This window comes from Falco cherrug, chromosome 6 (genome assembly GCF_023634085.1).
Source record: "Falco cherrug isolate bFalChe1 chromosome 6, bFalChe1.pri, whole genome shotgun sequence".
NCBI lineage: Eukaryota > Metazoa > Chordata > Aves > Falconiformes > Falconidae > Falco > Falco cherrug.
This window is the reverse complement of record NC_073702.1, coordinates 20,903,092-20,925,901: the sequence shown is the minus strand read 5'-3', so window position 1 is coordinate 20,925,901 and position 22,810 is coordinate 20,903,092. Positions and strand designations below refer to the sequence as shown.

At 34.1% G+C, this 22,810-nt stretch overlaps 1 protein-coding gene across 1 annotated transcript in view; it reads right to left on the bottom strand.

Moving 5' to 3' along the window:
* The window catches only part of CSMD1 (CUB and Sushi multiple domains 1), a 1,210,443-nt gene that overhangs the window by 398,396 nt on the left and 789,237 nt on the right, over positions 1 to 22,810 (bottom strand). The window contains exons 8-10 of the mRNA XM_055714855.1: positions 20,558 to 20,645; positions 12,984 to 13,108; positions 9,645 to 9,766 (exon numbers count right to left, since the gene is read on the bottom strand). Coding sequence (XP_055570830.1) covers positions 9,645 to 9,766; positions 12,984 to 13,108; positions 20,558 to 20,645 — 335 coding nt within the window. The remainder of the gene's footprint in view (positions 1 to 9,644; positions 9,767 to 12,983; positions 13,109 to 20,557; positions 20,646 to 22,810) is intronic.

Genomic DNA, 22,810 nt, shown 5'->3' with positions numbered 1-22,810 from the left:
AAGCATCACACACAAAGAAACTCTGACCACCTATGTTTCAAGGCAAAGCAAATAACATGCTCTGTGAGGTAAACCAGAACTGTGGATGCTTAAATCATTCTGAAGTACTTGTCTTCTTGTGCAGTAAATGTGGGTTTATGTTATTCTCATTATTAATGCCATGAGGTTGCACAGGGTCTACACAAAGATAACTTATGTAGAATATCTGATAAATGAAGAAAAAAATAAACGGGGGTGGGGGGGAAAGGGTATACAAACAAAGACAACATCCAAGGACATTATCAGGTATGATATACTATCGATAGTTGCAGACACATTCAACCTCCAGGGAAAAAACATCTACACATAAACTTGGATATCTTAGATTTATATACTTGACAATGTATTATTGAGTAAGCCAGATATTTCTCTATCAAGAGAACTGGCAACTAAATTGTAGAACAACCAAGATAAGAAAAGTATATGGCAATTTAATTGTAGATTATTTTAATTATTATTATTATTTATTTATTAACACAGAGTCAGAATGTTCTTATATGATGCATTCTCTGTTATGAGTTTTTCCTGCCAGGAACTATCTTGAATTAAATGAGAAGATATTAATGAGTTGATATTGCTATATTAATATGTTTTGGATTCTGTAAGTAAAACATTCAGTAGTTTATGTGTCTCTGTGTAAGAATGCATGTGTAAGAGTAATAACAAACATGTTTATTTATCTTCTATAATATGTGGATAAATACTACTTAAGAAAGTGTCATATATTTAGACATATTTAATGGATATTCACCTATGGCTCAAGAAGTCTGATTGATTCTCCATTTAGTAAAGTTGACTGAAGTCTTTCCAATATGAAGAAATTAAATGTTTGGGGGTTTTTTTGTGGAATAATATGTCACTACAGAAATGGTACATTCTTAGGCTGAATGGTATTGTAAGTGCATTAAGAAACTATGTATAAAAACTTACTGTTTTCTTCTGGTTAAAAAAAAAAAAAGTTAAAAATTCAGTTGACCATTCATTTATTGGTTTTTGAAATCCATTTAAACCATGAAAAACATTAGGATTCTGTATTTGAATTTTGTATATGAATCTTTTCCTTTCTGAAAATACATAAAAAAGAAAAAGAAGAAAGGGTTAAAGCTAAAAGAGAAAAGAAATATGTTGATGGAAATCAGAGGATCAAAACAACAAAAAAGAAGAAACTGAGGCAAAGGAATATGAAAGGACAAAAAACATAGTGGAGGAAGGAAATGATGGAGGAATTCTAAGTGCACTCACAGTAGTTAAGTTCCTCTAAGAAAAAAGCTGGAGGCAACAATTCTACTTTCAGGAAGAAGAGAAATACATATATGAGAGTGGTTGGATAACAATACATGCCAATGATGAAAGTGTAGTCGCTGTAGTTGTTATTTTTTGTGGTTTCGCTTTTTAACTTTTAAAGACAACCTCTGGCAACTGAAAAACAAATAGTTACATGTACATGTTATACAGTTCTGGGCTTTTTGTACTTTTTGAGTAGGGAATTGTTTTACCTATAAAAACAATCCCAAAACCCCCAAAAAACAAAACAAATTCAAAGAGGAATAGCTTGTTTATGTTTTCAAGATATAAGCTAAAATAACAAAAAGTTTAACAGCCATCCAGGCAGGAGAAGTGTATCTATGAGAAAGGCAAATCCACATCACTTTCACTGCAGTAAGTATTACATAAAATAGTTACAATAATGGTTTTGTATAATTCTTACCCATGAAGATACAGAACAAACATATCACAGTGAAAATATTACATATTGCCATCTTTTGAAAGGGAAAACTCTTCTTTTTCTTTGGTTTCGTATTAGAACATGAACAGAGAGAAGCATTAGAATTTCTAAAATGTCATAAATTTGTATTTAACAAAATTGTCTTGAAAACTTTGAAGGTTTTGAGGTTTTTTTGTTTTTTAATAGTTTTAATTAAGCCAAATATACATGGCTTATTCTTGCCAATTAAAACATTGCTGCATTCTAACACATTCACTTTGTTTGGAGGCTGAATCTTTTGTTTGTCAAGCATTGCATTATCAGCCAATATATTCCAGCTGTCTTTCTGAAACATGGTTTTATTGTAAAATCAAAGACAATATCACAGCAAATTTACTGCTAAGTTTCTTTCAGTTTTTCCATTCCTTCATGTTTATGCTTCTATCGTTTCTTTTGAAAATTTCTACTTTCCCCTCCCCCTCTAAATTGCCATTTCCATCTCAGTACGTCATATTTAGATCCATCCGAGGCTCATAAAATTCATACCCCACATCTAAATCTCAGTCGAGTAAACATAACTGATATCCTGAAAGCAAATCTGAGATACTGAGCACAGATAAGGCTCACTAGTTAGTCTCCTATGGATGGAAGAAAGAAGGTCAGAGGGAAAGTAAGCAACAAGGAATCTAACTGTCAGCCTGTATTTGCAGTAATTGCCTTAGAATGGAAAACCTTAAGAGTTGGGTGTGTTTCTGCATTTGATGTTAGAAATCATCTGAGAAAAATCAAGCAAATACCACAAGAAATAATTACAGAAGCATTAAGAGTACTTCTTTAGTTAGCTTTCCCAACAAACAGAAAATACAGTACTTTTCTGTGCTGCAGGAAATATGTGCTTGGATCCTTTCATCATGAGACAAGTACTGATCCCAGGTATCCCTCTTCCATTACTACCTCCAACAATCTTTAAGGCAGCAAGAGTCAAAACTTCTTGTAATACATGCACAAATGAGACATCTAAACTCAATATATAAGGCAGTTTTCATTTGCATGCATCAGTTTCACTAAAGGCTCACACTAAAAATAGATGTATTAATGTAGGGGATAAAATTTTTTGACACTTATTTTTAGCTAAGTCTGGTATACCCCTACTTGAAAGTTGTGCTTTTTCATTCAACATATGGCTATTACGGGACCCTTCCCATTCAATGTGAGACATGTCCCTCATCTAGACTACAATACTGTCTTCCACAAAGCTGCATATATACTAAACACTGCATGCTGCAATGAAAAATGTCTAAATCCCTTTTAGTTCTGATCAGGTGAGAGTGAACAAAAGCCAAACAGTGATTTAGCTGATCAGTCTCTAGTGGACTGCTTTAGAATCATAGAATCAATGATGTTGGAAAAGACCTTTCAGATCATGAAGTCCAATCATTAACCCAGGACTGCCAAGTACATCACTAAACCATGTCCCTAAGAACTGCATCCACACATTATGTTAAACACCTCCAAGAATGGTGACTCCACCACGCCTCTGGGCAGCCTGTTCCAATGCTTGGCGAGCCTTTCTGTGAACAAGTTTTTCCTCATATCCAATCTAAACCTCCCCTGGTGTAACTTGAGGCCTTTTCCTCTTGTCCTGTCACTTGTTATCTGGCAGAAGAGACCTACCCCCACCTGCCTATGACCTCCTTTCAGGTAGCTGTAGAGAGCAACAAGGTCATCCCTGAGCCTCCTTCTCTCCAGACTAAACAACCCCAGTCCCTTCAGCTGCCTCTCATAAGACTTGCTCTCCAGACCATTCACCAGCTTTGTTGCCCTTCTCTGGACATGCTCTACATCTCCCTGGGAGTGAGAGGCCCCAGAATGAACACTGTATTCAAGGTATGGCCTCAATAGTGCCAAGTATAGTGGGAGAATGAGTAGGATGAGATGAAGCACTGTTTTGACTCTACTAACTGTCTGACAGATTTGTGTCAAGTATAATTGGAATTTAGACATGTAGCACCCATATGTGCAAATCAAATTTCATCCTAAATGTCTGCAGTGCCAGAACTGAGTCTTCTGTTCAAGCTCTATTTGTGTTACAGTATCATCCAATAAAGCTTCAGTCAACTTACTAAGAAATTACTGTATAGAAGCTATATTACTACATCTTATTCACATGATGTCTTGGAAGGTAGAAATACGAGCATTATTAACAAAAATCACAATGCTCTAATAAGTATACACAAAACGCAGAAAGCACAAAGATATTCCTAAAAAAACCCCTGTGCTTGCTTTTGTACAATATATGTATTTTTTCTAATGTCAGTTGTGTGTATATAGAATTCTGTGTTACAATTTATGTATTTAAATTCAAATTGAGGATGTACTTATACTGTAGTGAGTTATATATAACAGGATTTTTCCAGTAGGCTTATAAGTACATTTTCCACGTTATATTAAAATATACAGAGTCTTTTGTTTGTTTTTGAAATGTGCTTAAGACTACAGAGAATCAAGGCTACCCTGGAAGTCTTATACAAGGTTTTAGGACACTAGAAGTTGAAAATCTCAACCTTATATTGCAATAACAGCTTTCTCATATAATTGCTTTAGTTATTTCATAATACATGAGCCTACTTCAAAGCAAGAGGGAACTTAACCAGTACTTGTTTGTTTCATACCTGAGACCTAAATAATTTTAACTCTAAACTGTGTGAATCCTTTGTAAGTGATGTTATATCCCCATAAAATTAAAGACACTGTTCCACACATGAAAAATAAAGACATTCAAATTTAAATTAAAATATGCACATTTACATTTGGCACAAAATAAAGTTTTAATACTGTGCAAAAGAAAAAAGAAAATACAAAAGTCTGCTTTAATTTTCAACACACCATAAGAAATCATAATTTCAAGTTCTTAGCGTATTTGTATGATCTACAAGGCACAGGATGTACAAATGAGTAATTTCTAAATTCACAGTGATCTTTTCCTTCACTCTTGTCCTGGTTTTGGCTGGGACAGAGTTAATTTACTTCTTAGTAGCTGCTGTAGAGCTGTGTTTTGGATTTGGTGTGAGAACAATGTTGACAGCACACGCATGGTTTTGGTTGTCGCTTGGGAATGTTTCTACTAAGTCAAGGACTTTTCATTTTCTCAGGCCCTGCCAGCAAGAGGGCTGGAGGGGCATGGGAATGGGGAGGGGACACAGCCAGGACAGCTGACCTGAATGAGCCAAAGGGATAATCCATACCATATGATGTCATGTTGGGTATATATAAACTGGGGGAAGAAGAAGGAGGGGGGAACATTCTGCATTTTGGTGTTTGTCTTCCCAAGTAACCATTACACGTGATACACCCCTGCTTTCCTGGAGAGGGCTGAACACCTCCTGCCAATGGGAAGTAGTGAATGAATTCCTTGTTTTGCTTTGCTTGTGTGTGTGGCTTTTTCTTTACATATTAAACTGTCTTTATCTCAACCCATGAGTTTTCTAACTTTTACTCTTCTAATCCTCTTCCCTATCCCAACCATGGGGGGAGTGGGCAAGCAGCTGCGTGGGGCTTAGGTGCTGGCCAGGTTTAAACCATACAACTCTATTAAATGTGTCTTGAGACTTATGAAATAATAATTGAGCAAATCACGAGCACGTGCCTGTACACTGGCAAGAATACACAGTAGTTTAGTGAAAGTCATTCTTACATCTACATATTTTTTGTGATCAAGATCTCTGCAACTCAACAATCTGTGGTACAGAGATAGAGGATAAGTTCTACAGATACACATCACTACTGTGGCAGTGCCCTGGTAATCTTTAGTAAGGGTGAGATACGGTGTTCAGTAAGAGCTTTCCTCCCCAGTCAGAGTGCAGTGGTAAGACTGCAGGTGCTGTAGATGTGAGACATGCTGACAAACATCCTATTACTCATGGCAGGATGGTCTGATCAGCAACTCCAAAGGAGGGGAGCCCTGTCTGTAATGAAGCTTTGAAAAAGCAGGCTATTTATGGAGGCACTTTCTAAAAAAACACCCTAATATTAAGCAACAGAATACAATAATGACATCTAATTGGAGCAAACCTGTCTATTGAAACAAAGGTTCTGAATCCATTACATATTATAATACATGCATAAGCTACTTACATGGAACAGGGAAATTGGGATGGCACTAACAGATCACATCTGAGTTACCATAAACTTTGAACAAATCCATGAATATAACCTCATTGAAATAAACCTGCATATTATGATATGCTACTTACTAAGACTGCGTTTTTAGAGCATATTGCAAGAAAGATTTATCTTAAAAGAAATGATCTTGAATTCAGTCTTAACAGTATGTGGATTCCCTAGCTGTGAACTGGGAAAAGTTTTCTCGAGTAAGCATGTTCTCCTGAAGTTTCCCAGCTATGTGCTTTGAGAGACAATAAATCAGAAATACCATTTGATGATAACATATTAAGGTATCATCCAACTTTATACAAAAACCTGAATGTTCAGCTCTATAAAACTCTACGTTAAGTTTCCCACCTTCCCTCTAATAAATTCCAGTGTCTTCAATTATGGCAACTGCAGTGAGTACCTTTTTTGTAAAGAAGGAGGAAGTTGTTAGGCCCAAACAAATAATTAATATCTATGCTTTGTACTGTGGAGAAAGTAAATTCCTCAGAAAAAAACCTGTAATTGGAACACAGTTTTTATTTACCAGGTCATTACACTTAGAACTATTGCAGCCCATGGCAAATCTACAATCCACAATCAGTCAGGAAAGAATTGTGCAAAACTAGGTATCATTGCTGAAACACCACCAAACCTTGCCCTCCTGTAGACACTGGAGCTGAAAACTGAAACTTTTGCATCCAGTAATGTTGCCATAAAATAGCAAAAGCAGCAGGAAATCCAAAGCAGTAAGTGTTATGAAGAAAAACACAGCCTGGAGAAAGAATTGAAACAGCAAGGGATAGATGCATGCTTAGAACATACTGAAAAGTTTATACCAACAGCAAGAAAGAGATAAAGACAATAGATCAGTAAGATCTCAGAAGAACAATCAAAGTAACTGACTCTAAAAGTTGTGAAACTGCATAACAGAACAACTAAAACAATGTAGAGTTACCAAGAATTACAGCATGTACTTGACAAAGTGTCAGAGGAGGACCATAAAGTTGTATTTGCAAGTACTAAAAGTCTAATAATTAACTTGGTAGGATGCTGATCAGAAGCTACAATAGTGGGACCCAGAGGAAACAACTAAATGTTAAGGGAAGAAAATCAATTCTTAAAAATAAAAGGAACTTTAATGCAAATACCTCTGAACAGGAGAAGAACCAAGATTAATCTAGGTTTTTGTGTTGTTCAGAAAAAGGTAAATAAACAATCTTGACATGGTTGGTTAATAAACTAACAATGATCTTGATATTGTTGGTTAAAAATGGAATTATACTACTGTCCCCAAATGAATTTGTTGAAGAAATGAAATTTGTTTTCATTTTGAATTGACATTAAAAATCTCCCCCCAACAGCATCAGAATGCAATATTTGGAAAATGTTATCAATCTTTTTTTTTTTTTTTTTTTCCCATTTATACTTTAAAATATTCCAGACCATTATGTTCCATGCTTTGTGCAAGGCCACTTTAACTAGATTATCTTGTTTAAAGTTCACTGAATGTTATGTTAAGAGGAAACATCTTTTTCTGGTAAAATGCTATGCGTAAACTAAGCTGATGAAATTGACACAAATTCACTGCTACAGTAAGTCAAAACTAATTTAGATACACAGTAACAACATGTCACGAACTGTCTACCTTCTTGGAAAAGAAAATGAAACATGGACTCTAAGCATTACAATAAATGTTTTCAAATCTGACAGGCAAAAGAGCAGGCTTCTCAACCTAATCTTGAAAACAGACCTTCAATACACAGTTCAATACTCAAGAGTTCTGTCAATCATAACTCCAACAAGAGTGAGGGATGAAAAAAGCACAACTTTCAGCACATCTTAAAATAAATTCCCTTTTTGGGGGGAAACCTGAAAATTATTTTTATAATTGATTTTTTAAAGTTCACAGGTTTAAAAATGCTAGCAAAATATTTTTCATTAGAAAGAAGTAGGAAAAAGGTTCCATTCCAGCCAGATAGTCTGTAAAGAAAAAGCATTTTCCTTCATGCCTTTTATTATGCCAAAGTATATGTGTTAACTCTAGATTCAGTTATTTGGGGATAGAAGTTCCAATATCAGATTTGTATTGACACATACTGATAAAGATGATGCAGACTGTATGTGAAAGCAACTTGAGGATACTGTAAACCTTAAACATGTTTTATTTTAAAACTTCACATTCACAACCATCAAGATCCTAAAGCAAATACCCATCTTTCCATAATACATGCAGTTAAGAAACTAATCTTCTTTTGTTGCGCTGCAAGAAAAATCCAAGATTAATAAAAAGACAATTCCCTATTGCCCATCCTGTACAGCACTGAAAGACGTAAAGCTCCACCTCTTTTTCTTACACTGTGATTATCAATATGTCTGTCAGTGTACCTCTTTACCTTCCACCCAGCTGGCTGTAATAATGTGAACCTTTTTCTGGCTGAAAGCTCCAAGCCTTGTACTCATACCCCTTCATTTTGAACAAAACAAAAGAATTGATCTGTCTGGGTGTGTAACTCCTTCAGTGTACTCTTGTGACTGATGTACTATCAACCTGCCGCAAAAGTAGTATTTGAGTGCCTTTTTGAGTCCAGTGAACAAAGTGGTAAATTAATCTAAAACAATGTCATTAAGCTTTGCACTACTAAAATCCTAAAGCCATTGAGAAAGATGTAACGTATAGAATGAACAGAACTTCCATGTTATTGTAGCAGATGGAGGTTTAGTGTTTTTCACAAGTCTGAACCACCATATAGAACATGCACTGTACAGTTTAATAATACACTGCACAGTCAGTACCAATTTATGTAGGATTATGGTTAAACTTTCTTGCATCAGCAAGGAGATTGTTATCATCATTTTATTATAAATATGCAAAAACAATGCTTAATTCAAATTCTTGAAAAGTAAAGGGAGAAAATTAAAAAATAAAATAAAATTAATAGAGCAGTTCTGAATAAAGGAACCATGGTGAGATAAAGTTAAACATTTTTTTCCTAACTATATTAAAGTTGTCAGGAGTACAGTCTTCCAAAAACCTGCATAGGAGATATGTGTTTTATAATTACAAAAGTACATACACATTGTACATTCTTCAAGTTATTGTAACTCATTTATTCAGTATTTTGCTAGAGAAAAGTAAAATATAAGTGGAAGATTTCTTTGCTTATTTTTTTTTTCCCTAGAGGTAGGAAGGTTTCTGCCCTTTATTGAGGAAATAAATTGATTTTACAGAAACACAAGTAAAAATACATCTCAGTACACTGCAGTGTAATAAGAATACTTCATTATGACTACTTTTTATGATTAATTATTCATAGTTATGTATTTAGAATCATTACTGGAAAACAGGAGATTGAAAACACCTAACAACATCACACAAAGTTTGTTAGGTTTTTACGCTAAGACTCAACAATGCTGAAGTGTGAAGATACAACTTGAGAAATCCAGTATCAACTCATTTAGTAATGTGTGATTTTGAATATTATTTTATCTATTTCATTGGAAAATGTACTTATAACTTGGAAAATTAATTGAGAACTATTACTCTGAATGGACATTTTCACAGATATTACTAATCTATGGGGTTTTTTTCTAGTGCCCAATGTATTTTCTTAACATCTCTACTGTGGTCATATTTGTATTTAAATGAGCATACACACTTGCATGTGTTCATGCACTTGTACAAATATGTATGTAATAATCCTAAATCCAAAATCCTACAGTTTGAACTGAGACAAACAGAAAAGCATACCTTTTCTGGATCAGTTGTTGTAATGACCCACACACAGTGTGCGTTGTCTTCATACTGAACTGGATAATTTGGTGATGTAATAATCCCACTTGGTCCACGTAAATTAGAACCACATGTTCTAGCTAAAACGACAAAACAAATCAGATTGCTTTTGATTGGTTGCACTTTTGATAATAAACATTATAAAATTGCCATAGGATTAATAACAACTTGCTGTGAAAGTACTATTATGCTAATATAATCTATAACAATCTGCTTTGAAGAAGCGTCCTGGTTTCAGCTGGATAGAGTTGAGTCAGGCAAGAAAATCCTGAAAAATTACCTAAAGCGGAAGGAAAACAGCACTTTTCAGTTAATCAGCCCAACATTTACATTACTTTATTCTTTATGTAAATTAATTTATCAGAAACATCATGTCAATATTCTGTTTAGAGAGAAGTTTACTGCCCTCAAGTGGATGGAGGAAGCCTTCCTTGTATGAATGTAAGAAAGGCCAGTATGTGCTCTCCTCCATGATTCCTCCATAGCTGAGGAGAAAAAACACATGTATCACAATGTTTATGTAACAGTATATCCTTAACCTAAACTTGAACTTTTGTGGTGTCTTAGCTTTTTATACCAGCAGAAATATAATTAGAAAGAAAAGTTTCATAGGCTTGAAGTCATTAAGCCTATACTAGTTGCATGTCGTTTATCACCTCTTCCACTTTAAGTTGATCTTCATTTAGAAAGTGTGATAAACATTTCTTTGTATTGTCTATTTTATTATTAAATGCTTGGTATGGACACCGCAAATACTGGCATCTTGAAGGTCAATAAAGGGATTGGAAATAATATAGACTACAAATAAAACTCAAGTCTTTCACTTCCCACCATCCACAAGCATTCATCTCATGCAACATTGTAATGCTGAACCAGGACTATACACCATTCAGCCTAAACAATGTTAATCTGCGTTTAGGAAAAAAAAAAAAATCATCTATAGAGACTGGCTGACTTGAGCCCTTGACCCCTGACTGCTGTGAAAAATTAGCTCCAGTTTTGGAAGAATGTTCAAGTAATGTAACTTGTTTTTAAAAATGAAATTGTAATGGAAGTATAGGACTAATTTATCCTATTTTGTTAGTTTACTGGAGGGAGTAAAGCATAATAGAGACATTTGCAGATAATAAATTTGAAGGAACAGCAAATACTAGGAATAACACACATAATTCAGCAGCAAATAGCCCCTTTCTGATGAGTATTACTTTTACCATTCATAGATTACCTCAGCTCATTTCTGCAATGTATTATCAAACAGGAATAAATTCAAGAGATTAAAAAAACACCCCAACAAACAAGAATGGAGTTGTGTGGACATGTTATTCTGTAGTAGTGTGAAACCAAATATTGAGAGGGTATATTTAGATTTTTCATTTAAATACACTGAGTTCAAGAGACACTGAGTTTGAGACACTTATGATTCATAGTTGGTTTGCTGCTCTGGAAAGAGTAGGAGATACGACTTTTATTTCTTTTTACTCTGTTTTATATTGTCCAGTCTTACATAGATATGCCTATGTAATATTACCCATGTTGCATACAGCTTGTAATAATTCATCCAGGAGTTGTCTTTGTAGATCTTTTTTATTAGGTCTGACTGGAATGGAGTTAACTTTCTTCATAGATGCTTGTGTGGAGCTGAGGTTTAGATTTGTAATTATAATAGTGTTGATAACGGCAGTGTTTTGGCTATTGCTGAGCTGTGCTTGCACAACATGAAGGCCTTCTCTATTTCTCACATGATCTCAACAGCAAGTAGGCTGTGGGTGCACAAGAAGTTGGGAGGGGACACAGCTAGGACAGCTGATGCCTACTGATCAAAGGGATATCCTGTACCATATGACAACATGGTCAGCGATAACAGCTTAGGGAATGGAGGAGGAAGCCAACACAGTCATGGTCATTTTCCCAAGCAACCATCATTTTTGCTGAGGCCCTGCTTTCCAGGAAATGGCTAAATATCTAAAAAAAGGCCCAGTAATAGGAAGCAATGAATAAAATCCTTATTTTGCTTTGGTTGCATGTACATTGTTAAACTGCTTTAACATCTACCCATGAGTTTTCAGCTTTTGCTCTGCCAGTTCTCTCCCCCATCTCACTGGGGGTGAGTGAGTGAGTGGCTGGGTGGATGTTTAGCTGGTGGCTGTGGTCAACATACCACAATTGTTTACATTCTTTAATGAAGAACACATAATTGAAAAGTATATCACATATGTAATTATACAAGTTGAAAAATCTATTGTGGCAACAGGAAAACATATTTTTCTTTTGGTATTATGAAATAACTAGGTAGCTAAAACTTTTTATATATGTATGTGAGTTTTAGGTAAATGAGATTATGCTTCAGTTCTTTCTTGAACAAGCAAAAGTTTAGGTCTAGACATTGTAAATCCTTATTTCCACAATCTATCATTTGCTGCCCAGGCAACTGGCATTCATCATAAGATTTTGTGAGTACAAGACCTCTGTGATCTACCTCAAAATTACAAAAAAATTATATAAAATAATTTGCATGAATAATTTTTTTGTTGCTTTTTGTAATTAATGGTGGTGGTTTTCCTGTGCCTCTACAGGCTAAAATGTCTCGTAGAAGGACATAAAGCAAACACATTTCTAGGGTTAAGACTTTCATTAACACGTACAATCTAAATGTGCAACCCAAATTAATTTTCCTACTGAGATAAAGGAAAAGTTCTGTACTTAGTTCTGGAGTACTTTGAAAAAATTTACTTGTTTTTCTGTGCTTTTTGGTAATTATTTTTTTAATTTTTATTTTTTTTTATTACAGGCAGTAGACTGCAATGGAAAACATGCAAACAAACAAAAAGCCAACTTCCCCTCTTCTTGTGAAAAGCAGGGGGAGGAACTTACTCATTGGTTCAGACCACAATGAGAAAAGATTTAGAAAAGAAATCAGAAAGTTAGGGTTATTTGTAAGGTTTAGGAAATAGGTGAAACAGAAGGGAATTTATCGAAGAATGAGGACTATGTAAATCTCTGGGACCAACAGGAACTCAATGTGATTTTCAGGACCTCCTATTTAGGAATTTAATTAGAAAAGTTTAACCTAAACCTAATTAAATAGTTCTACTTTAAATCTGTTTAACATGACAAAAATAAGATGAAGTGAAATGAAAACTATTAAAAGGAAATTAGCTCCCTAATACACATACATACATATATAATATATATGGGTGGTTTTTGTTTTATTCTGAACATTATTTCATTACACTTCTAAGCAGAAATTATAAATTACCCTTCCAAAAGTCAGGAAAATTTCCAAAGAATAGCACCTACCTCTGCAAATTGGCCTGTGGTCACTCCAGGCAGCCAAGGTGTCTGTCACTCTCTGACAAGTGATGCTCTTAGAACCTTGCAGCACATAATTATCTTCACAGGAAAACTGTATATTTGCACCCACCCTAGGAGAAAAACAAGAGGAAGAAGGAAAGAATTTAAATGTATTTTAAATATCAACATCCCCCCCAAAAATGTAAATGTCACTTAAATGACAACATCTCTAGGTTTAATTAAAGAAATTAAACTGGGGAAATCTAGTCCATCATTACTATATTCATAAAAAACCAACTTATACTATAGGGAACAGGTCTCCTATTGAGTTTGCCCACCTTCTAAAGAAGTAAGGCCAGAAAGATGAAGCAATTGTGATACTGAGTTTTATCACTTAAACTATGACTTCAGTGAATGCATAGACAGATACATCTTTTTATGAAATTATATAATCAACATTGATTCATGCAACAAAACTTAGTTCATGAATAATTTCATCCTCTCCATATTCTCTTAAATGAGAGAATAAGCAGGTAGATATGGTAATTTGTCAATATGTACATCCAGAAGATCTTTATTTCAGTAGATTGTATTAATTCATTAAATATTCCTGACTTTGTTGAAATTTTCTCTTAAAAATTACGCTGGATGATAACTCTTAATAGGATTGAAATTTGACTGTTACACTTTTAACTTTGAAATGTGTCTCATTGGAATGATTAATGATTTTTTTTTTTATAAATAATTTCTTTCTGAACAATGCTGACTAATATTTTATAAGAATTAAAAATATGTATATTGTTGCAGCGTATCTCAAAGAGAGCTTTTCTAAATTGTATTTACATATCTGCTTCCATTTATTATTTGTAATGTTCTTTTTTCCCCATCAAAATCAACCAGTTTTGTTGGTAGCTTTCTTGCATTTTTAAATCTGTATCTGATAATTCCATGTTGTAAACTAAGTCATTGGTACAAAGCAGATTTCTCAGATTAGTCAGAAAGCTCAGTGGTTAAAATTACCCTATGGAGAACAGCAAATCATCTCAATTCACTAATGTCCAGCTCATTCCTATGCTTCAAGAACTTCTATTACTCTTAAGGTATTCTGTTAGTTTCTCAAAAGATCTCACAAAGAAAAACTAAACTGTTTATCATTACTATGATGTACTTCTATAGTTCTTTGACAGAACTTTAATGGGCTCCTTTTCCTTTTTTTCTTTTTTTTTAAATTTTAAAGTTTGTCTGTGGTGCTCCAAAAGGCTATGCAGATGATAATGGGACTGGACCATTTCCCTTATGAGGGAAGGCTGAGAGAGTTGGGCCTCTTTATCTCAGAGAAGACTGAGAGGGAATCTTACCAATGTCTAAAAGTATCTTAAGGGCAAGTGTCAAGAGGACTGGGCCAGCCTTTTTTCAGTGGTGCCCAGCAAAAGGACAAGGGGTAATGGGCACAAACTGCAACACAAGAAGTTCCACCTGAATATGAGGAAGAGCTTACTTATTTTGAGGGTGACATAGCACTGGCACAGGCTGCCCAGAGAGGCTGTGGAGTCTTCTCTGGAGACATTCAAAACCCACCTGGATGTGACTCTGTGCAGCCTGTCCTAAGCAAACCTGTTTTAGCAGGGGATTGGTCTAGATGAGCTCCAGAAGTCCTTTCCCAACCTGACCATTCTGTGATTCTCTGAAATCTAGGAAAGCTTTAAAAACTACTTTTCTCAGCACTTGGTTCTTGAGCTGTTAAATGTCAAAAATCATGAAGGTATGGAAAATATTGTCCTTTTCCTTCAGTAGTTCTTGGGGAATGCACAAAATCTTTAAATAGTATTATAATCTCCTAAAATTGTATTTATTTCATATTTATCATAATCTACTATGCTTCAGAATGTTCTTAAAACCCTCAGAAAAATAAACCAAGAATGTTTCCAAACACATACCTGAAATTAATAAACAATTAGTTTCTCTTATTGGTAATGAAAAATATTATGATTAATTATTCTGACATTTTAATTCTCTAAACAATTATTTTTTAAATTCATTTTCTCATATTTTCTAAAGTTATGAGCTCTGAAAATTTGTTCTATGGAAACAGGAAAAAAACCAACTAGTTACCTAATTGTGATAAATGTGAATTGAGAACTGAAGTATTTTAAAATCACATTGGATAAAGACTTTCCCCAAAAGTATAATGATGTGTGAACCAACATAAAAGCTACAATATTTCCCTGAAGTTTGCTACTATCAAGACATGTAAGAAGAATTATAAAACTGTGCACATACAATATTTGAAGTAAAATTAAATATGCAATTATTGGATGTCTTCAATTGCAATTTATAAATTAATATATCTTTTTATTCCCCCGCAGGAAAGAAAGAAGGGAAAAAAAACCCAGGACAATACAAATATTCTGATGTCTGATGTAGTAAGTGAAGGATTTCATGTCTAGACTGGGTTTTATTATATATATTAAATTATATATATTAAAAATCATATTAATGGCTACATAAAATGTTACACATTATACTTATGATGACTCAATTTGTTTATTATTTTATACAGTTTATTGCATTGTTTTCAAAACCTCTTGAAATATCTTGTAGCTAAGTACTAATAATGTGAAGTTCATATATTTTACACAGTGGATATAATCTTTTGAAATGTTTGATCACAAACTAAATGATAAAAAATAAACATTCTGACTACGACTTATTAAAATAAAATAAAAAAAACCTAGCAAAAATGTCAAATTAAAGAGTAAGGGAGGAACACAGCGTACTCAAAAGCTCCATAGTGCTAGAACTCGAGGTGGAGAGAAACCTGAATGCCAGCTACAGGCATTGACAAGTAAAATCTTTTGAAAGTAATTTCAAGAATTCTAAATTAATTTCAGGCTACAGAAGAGCAGTCATAGGTTCTACTAGAATGACTGAGATAGTTCTGGATGTGATTTATCTGTGGCTACAATGCATGCTAAGTCTGCTTTAATATCAGTTAAGATCCATCCTTTCCAAAGAACCTTTTGTGAAAAATCAGGCATATGCCATGAGTCTGACAACCAATACTTCCAAGAAAATAATTTTAATGTAATTTCAATTCTGTCAAGGCTTACCAAAAAAAAGGAAATAAGTATTGAAAAGTTCTAAACACTGCTGAATGGAGGTATGGACTACAACAGTATAATATTTGTGAAGGAAATTAAATGTTTTGTATGCAACGGGTTAATAATGAAATGTGTGTGTATATATATATATAGTTGCAATGTAATACATACATTGCAGATATTTAATCAAACCGTCTATCTTTTGGTGTTTAAGGGAACGGTGCACACTGAGAAATTTTACATGAGCTGTGTCACTAGAGTATTATTTCATGTTTCCAGAGAATCAGATCTATCTAATTAAACATATTAGGTGAGGGGACACACCTGGGCCATAGTCTACAATAAAACTCCTTTTGCTCTGAGCAATGTTCAAATTGCTGAGTCCTTCTATTCATTCTTCTTGTAATTTTTCCATTAAAAGGGGGCATCCTCACAAAATCATATCTTAACTTTTTTTTTCTGTAATTTCAAAGGAAATGGTTACTTCAGTTTATTTCCGATTTTTAACAAGGAGTGTTTTTAAGTTCTTTTTTTTTTCATATCTTTACCTCCCTAGTCACTAAGAAAATCTGTGGGCACTTGAAGTGTTTTGGTTTTCTCAGATCTCAATGTAAACTTTAAACAGGGTGAAGAAATAAGTTTCCTCTTTTTTCCCTTTCTATTTTCAGTTTGAACTGTATCAAAGCAAACTTCGTGCTTTCACAAAGGCTAGAGCTTGACTGAAAGAAGCCATTTTATAAAAAGAAAAAGATTCTGTAAGAAACGCTAAGCATAAGAAAGTTCATTTAATTTTAAAAAGCTGTTTTGAATATTTAAATTTTTTTACAAGTGTCATTAGAGTTGTGGAAAATTATTCTTTTTTCACAGTATCACACATACCATATAATATTTAAGTAGAGCTGAAATGTTACTGTTTGATTCCATTCTAGATTTCATTTAAACAATCTACTCTTTTGAAATCTCACAAAAATAAAATGTGGTACTGATCCCAAAACTTATTGATTATGTTTTTATTCATCTAGCAAAGTCTGAGTTGCCATTTCTCCCTCAAAATTAATCCAAATATCCACTGGATTATTTTGAAATCACTGAACTTCCCCTCCCCTAATTTCTGAACTGAACAGAGTAAAAATGTGGCAGGAGGACAGAATGAAAAGGTTAAGATTTCAATACCTTTTTATTTGCTTTATGATATTAGAATTAATGTCATTATTATGCTGAAAATGATGAAATCCTTCTCAAAGAACCTGTCATCACTGAATCAGTTGGGTCTCACACTGTCTTGAAAATAAACCCTCTGCCTTTCCATCAATTCCACTCACATGTCTTTCACTAGACTGGAAAAGATTTTGAGTAATGTGCATTTTCTCATGTTTTAGTTCATATTAATATTCACAGTTGTCATTCTCTTGACAAGAACAATAGCTCCTTCTGGTGTCTATACTTGCCACTTAGAAAAACAAAAACAAAAACAAACCAAAAAACCAAAATGTTGCCTTTCTTTTACTCCCCACAGTATTTTCACATTGGAGAAATACAAGTTACACCAAGTATTTTCTCTTTTATGGAAGAGCTTGATTTCCCATTTCAGAGAAAGAAAAGCTAAATTCCAAACAAATTCTCTATTGAAATGTCAAGCTAGATATAGATAGCTAACTTCAAGATAGTTAAGATACTTTTTAAATAGATATAAAAATAAATTTATAGTACATGAAAACCAGTTGCTGTTGAATAATCAGTTTTCAGATAACAAATAAGGTTTAGGAGGAAAATAAAATTTTATCATTTCTCTCAAATAATATTCACAATTGGAGGCCAAAAACATGCACAGAAAAATATATTATCAAAGTATATTAACATGTTTTATTTATCATATCTTATATGATGTTGCTTCTGCTATTTATTAACAACTTATGCATTCATTTATACCCATGAACAGTAAGATACATTAGTTGAAATGAAAACATTATCAGAGTCTGAATGGGTAAAGGAAGGAGGGAATTTCTTTGCTCTGTCAATTGAGTAAGCATTACTTTTAAGTAAGCTCCAGGCATTTAAGATACCTGTAACCCACAGTCATTCATAAAAGACGGAGTTAAAAATATAGTTATCTATGTTTTGCAAGGTTCCTTGCCATAAGATTCCCTCAGCTATCTTAAAATACACTTTGAGCTTTCAGGTTCTTTTGGGCTTTTCCTCTTCTGGATGTTTTCATGCACTTCTGGGAATTTTATTGTTGGGCTTTCCAATGCTGGGGCTCACATATTTTGGATCTTTGGACCTGTTTCAACAAAATTATTTTAGTTCCCTTTCTCTTTCAAATTATAGACTAGAGTCTACAGGGCAAAAGAAGCAATTATCTCCCATATGCTCTTCCAGTCTACCAGTGCCTTTAGATCTGCTGTTGTTTCTTCAGAATTGTTCGTATGCCACTGACTTGGACCATAACTAGATGGGTCTACTTGGCCCACAGTGTATCATGTGCACATAAAATCTGTATGAGATTCAAAAATTAACAGAATAAATCAGGTCAGAAGATGACATCATCTAGTCCAATGCTGCACTCCAAGCAAGTCCAGTTGGAACAGGGGGCCCAGGGCCATGTTCAGGTGAGCTCTGAATGTCCCCCGTGGGTGGAGACACCACAAATTCTCTTGGAAACTAGCTCCAGTGTTCGACCATCCTCATAGTAACAATTTTTTTGGGTGTTTTTTATTCCTGAATCTAGTAGTAATTTGCCATGTCCCACCTAATGTCCATTGTCTCTAGTCCTTTCACTGTCCACCTCTGAGAAGAGTCTGGCTTTCTTTTCTTCACATTCTCCTGTTTGGTAGCTGTAGACAGCAACAAGGTCCTTCAGATTCTCTTAAGGCTGAGCAGACCCAGAACTCTCAGCTTCTTCTTACATATTATGCACTCAGGCTCCATCACCATCCTGATCTGCTGAGCTTACTCTCATATTTATACTTAATGGAAAGGCCCCTTCAGGTGTGAATTCCTGCTATTTTCCATTAAACGTTTAGGCTAAGGGGTTAACTCTTTCCAGAGATGCTTTTCTCTCTCCACTAATAACAGAGTGATCCTAGATGCTGCCCTTAACTCTTTCAACTTAAGTATTTGACTTGGAGGAATTCAGAAGAGGTATGGTCTGCACTCTTTACATCTATGAGGAGAGACTCAAGTGGAGGAGGGAAAATAAGGCATATCTGCACAAACAGTAAAGTAAAATACTCTCCAGAATAACAGTGGAAATATACAGATATTCCTCGGATGAATGTACACATACACCGTAATACATCTTAAGAAAGAGTTATAATTTATTATGCCATTTTTACCTAGTCTTCTACCAACTGATGTTTCTCTCCTCAATACATCAATAACTAATAAACACCTAGATAAAATTACATTTGTTTTCCTAAAACAGCAGACCATTGGACAGCAAGTGCATACTGTATTTTCGTATCACACAATTTCACTTGCAGCAGCTGTACTTGCCATGTTGAATCAGAATATATAGAACAGGATAATAGCAAACATCTTCTGGACAGCTTGTCTGTCTATACCATTTATTTAAAAGCTTATTTCTCTTAATTATTTTTTAAAAAAACATTTAACTGCTGTTGCTAATGAAATCATGACTTTGCATATAACTTATTCTGTTAATGTTGGAGTTGTTTACGAGTTCTCAGGTTTCTTTGAGGATAGAGAAAAATCGAAAAAGAATAGGTCAGTCAGAAATAGATTAGATTTTTAAATTATTTCCCCATCAGTTATGCCCTAGCTTGGAAGTGCCTTGATTCAGGAGCCTGGTTTGATTAATTTGCTTTCTGGATTTGCAGAAAACTTTGCACAATTCCTTCTAATTCTTATGAAGTTTTCCTTTCCATTTACTCTTGGGTCTGGCTGTCCATTCCCTGCTGAAAAATTTATAAATCTCTGCATGAGCTGGAAGCTTCCATCTCCTTCCTTTGACCCTCTTTCCTGCCACACCTTGAAGTCTCTGCTTTTTTTTCCCCAGCAGGGAAAATGCAATCTTCCTCCTTTCTCCACAGGGGCTCGTTTGACCTCATCTTTTTTTTTAATGAATATAACAAAAGGTGAAAACAAAAAAAAAAGCAATTAGATGGCATTCAACAGCCCCAGACACTGAATTTACCATGTTTCCCAAGGTTTTTAACAACTTTTATATAGCTGGGAAAAGAGAGAATTCTCTCTGCTTCTTCTTCTATCTTGTCCAGGAGAGTTCTGCCTTTCCTACACAGACAAGATTATTATGCTCTAAAACTCCTATTTAAAATGCATTCATTTAAAAAAGACACAAGTAAGAACAATTCAAATTATGCAATGGAATGGAGCTATTTTTATGAAGACAACACATATAAAACCAGGGAAATTATAGATATCTCTAGGTGCACCCTCTGTATACATGTAACAGGAAATACCTTCCTCTTGGTCATATAGAAAACTAAATCTGCCTACCTGAAGTCAGAGCCCACCCTTTTCCCATTTTCAGGAATTCCAGGATCAGGACATGTGTCAGATGCAATTGCATCTCCACCTTGGGTCACTGTAAGGAAAAGGAAAAAATAAATTTAGACATGTAAAGATGACTCTTAACTTTTCCCATGCATTAACTTCCGTGGCCTGAATTTGACCACATGCATATTCGTATTATTTTTCTTGAAACAGTACAAATTATTACCAAAAAGAAGCCCCGTATAATTGGTTTCTTGGGTGTATTGGTTAATTTACTTGGTTATGATAAAAACCCCATGTTTTACTTCTGTGGGAAAATCAGTAATTTATTTCCCACGGGCAGTCACATTTTTATGGATATACTAGGATCCACAGCTTTGCTCAGACAAGGAAAACAACATTTTGTGAAGTCACCTTCTGAAATATTCACAACACACCATTGTAAGAATAAGGTAGTATAAGAAAACAAAATCTTATTTAAACTTCTGTCCATGATAATACTTGAAATAGACAAAAGCCAAGCCTAAATGCAATACATAAATATTTTTACAATTATAACATTTGACTCAAAAATATACAGAAACCCCCCACAGAACAATGCATTTGTAAGGAAATGAATTTGTATTCATGTAAATGAGGCATGAAATCTCTATTTTGGGCTTTCATGTGGGAATAGAAAGCAAAAGTACCCTATACTCTTCTGTTCTTTTGTCCTCCATACCTTCCCACTCAAGACTGTCAGATATTTAAATAATACCAGGTCTACAAATACATAAATTTATAGTCCTTTCAAAATTCAAAACGATTTGTACATTCAGATTTCACTTGTTTTCTCCTTCATTTGTAAAACAGGCATTTAAGGACTATGTGGAATTAAAAAGTTATAAATCATCAAAAAAGACATAAAGTAACAGAGCACAACACTTGGAATATACAGAAAACCTGAACACACATGTGCTTTCCATCCTGCACATAACACACATGTGTGTCCATGCATAGTTACATGCCTCCTGCCTTTCTGTTTCCTCCACAAAAGAATAGAGCTAGTAGAAACCTGTGGATCACATTTTTAACCCTAAAAGATTATTGGGAAACCCTTAAGGTCAGGGTAGAATATTTTTTTCTAAATAATATAAAAAAAGAAGTTAATTGGAATATTTTAGTAGTTAATTGGAATATTTTAGCTGCAAAAAAGTAAATTACACAGGCCTGAGTGGATTACAGATGACAGCATTGCAGCTGAAAGGCAAGGAGAGATTAGACCTAAAAAGAGAATGGTTTTCACAGACAGTAATATGCTTTCAAATTGAATACAGTTGTAAAAAATGTGGTGACAAGCAGGATACACACACTCAGATGTTAACAGCTGTAAATCTTTATGCCTGTTTTTGCAGCATCAGGAACAATTAATTTATATAGAAATTTGAAGTTTTACATAAGAAGATTTAAATAAATGAAAAACTCGCATTACAGCACTACAAAAATATAACTAAGACAAAGCACTAGTAAGGACCAAAATGTTTAACTTAAGCATAGTTTTTTTTCTTAAAGGAGGGAAACTGCAACAATGAAAGTATATTTCAGCATTTGCCTACATTGCTTTTTCTTTAATTTCCCATATAGAATGTTTTTAAAATATAGTAATGGAAATGAGTAACAATATTTATTGCATTGTGTTGTCTTTGTCCCAGAAATCTTTCTTTAAACTAGGTAAAGAAAGGTTATGATAATGTCAGAAATATTTTTGGAGACACAATGAAAAATATGGTGTTTTACTTAAAAGTTTATTTTCTGATAAATGAAAAAAAAAAAAGCATGAGTAAAAATCCAGCTCAGCTGGACAAAAGTATAGCATGTGGAATTCACCATCTTGAAAACACTCCAGAACAAAAGCATAATCCTGCTAATTCACTAATATTACTTAGATTGATAAAGATTTTTGTGTGTTTGAATAAAGGCTTTCAGAACAAGCCTATAGTAGCTAATAAATGTATTTTATTCTGAGAATTTAATTTTGTAGTTTCTTGGGAAGTATCAGCATTGAAATGCTTTTATACTCAAAACCTGATCTTGCTAGAAAAGCAGCCTGCTTGTACACTGATGTTCCTTAAAGTAAATAATCTTCCAACTAACATTTCTTCCTTTTTTATTCAGGAAAAAACCAATCAAATATTTACTACTTTTAGCACGGAAATGTAGCTATGTTAGTGGAGGTGAAGTTCAATTTTGACTACTGGATCATCAAAATACAAAAAT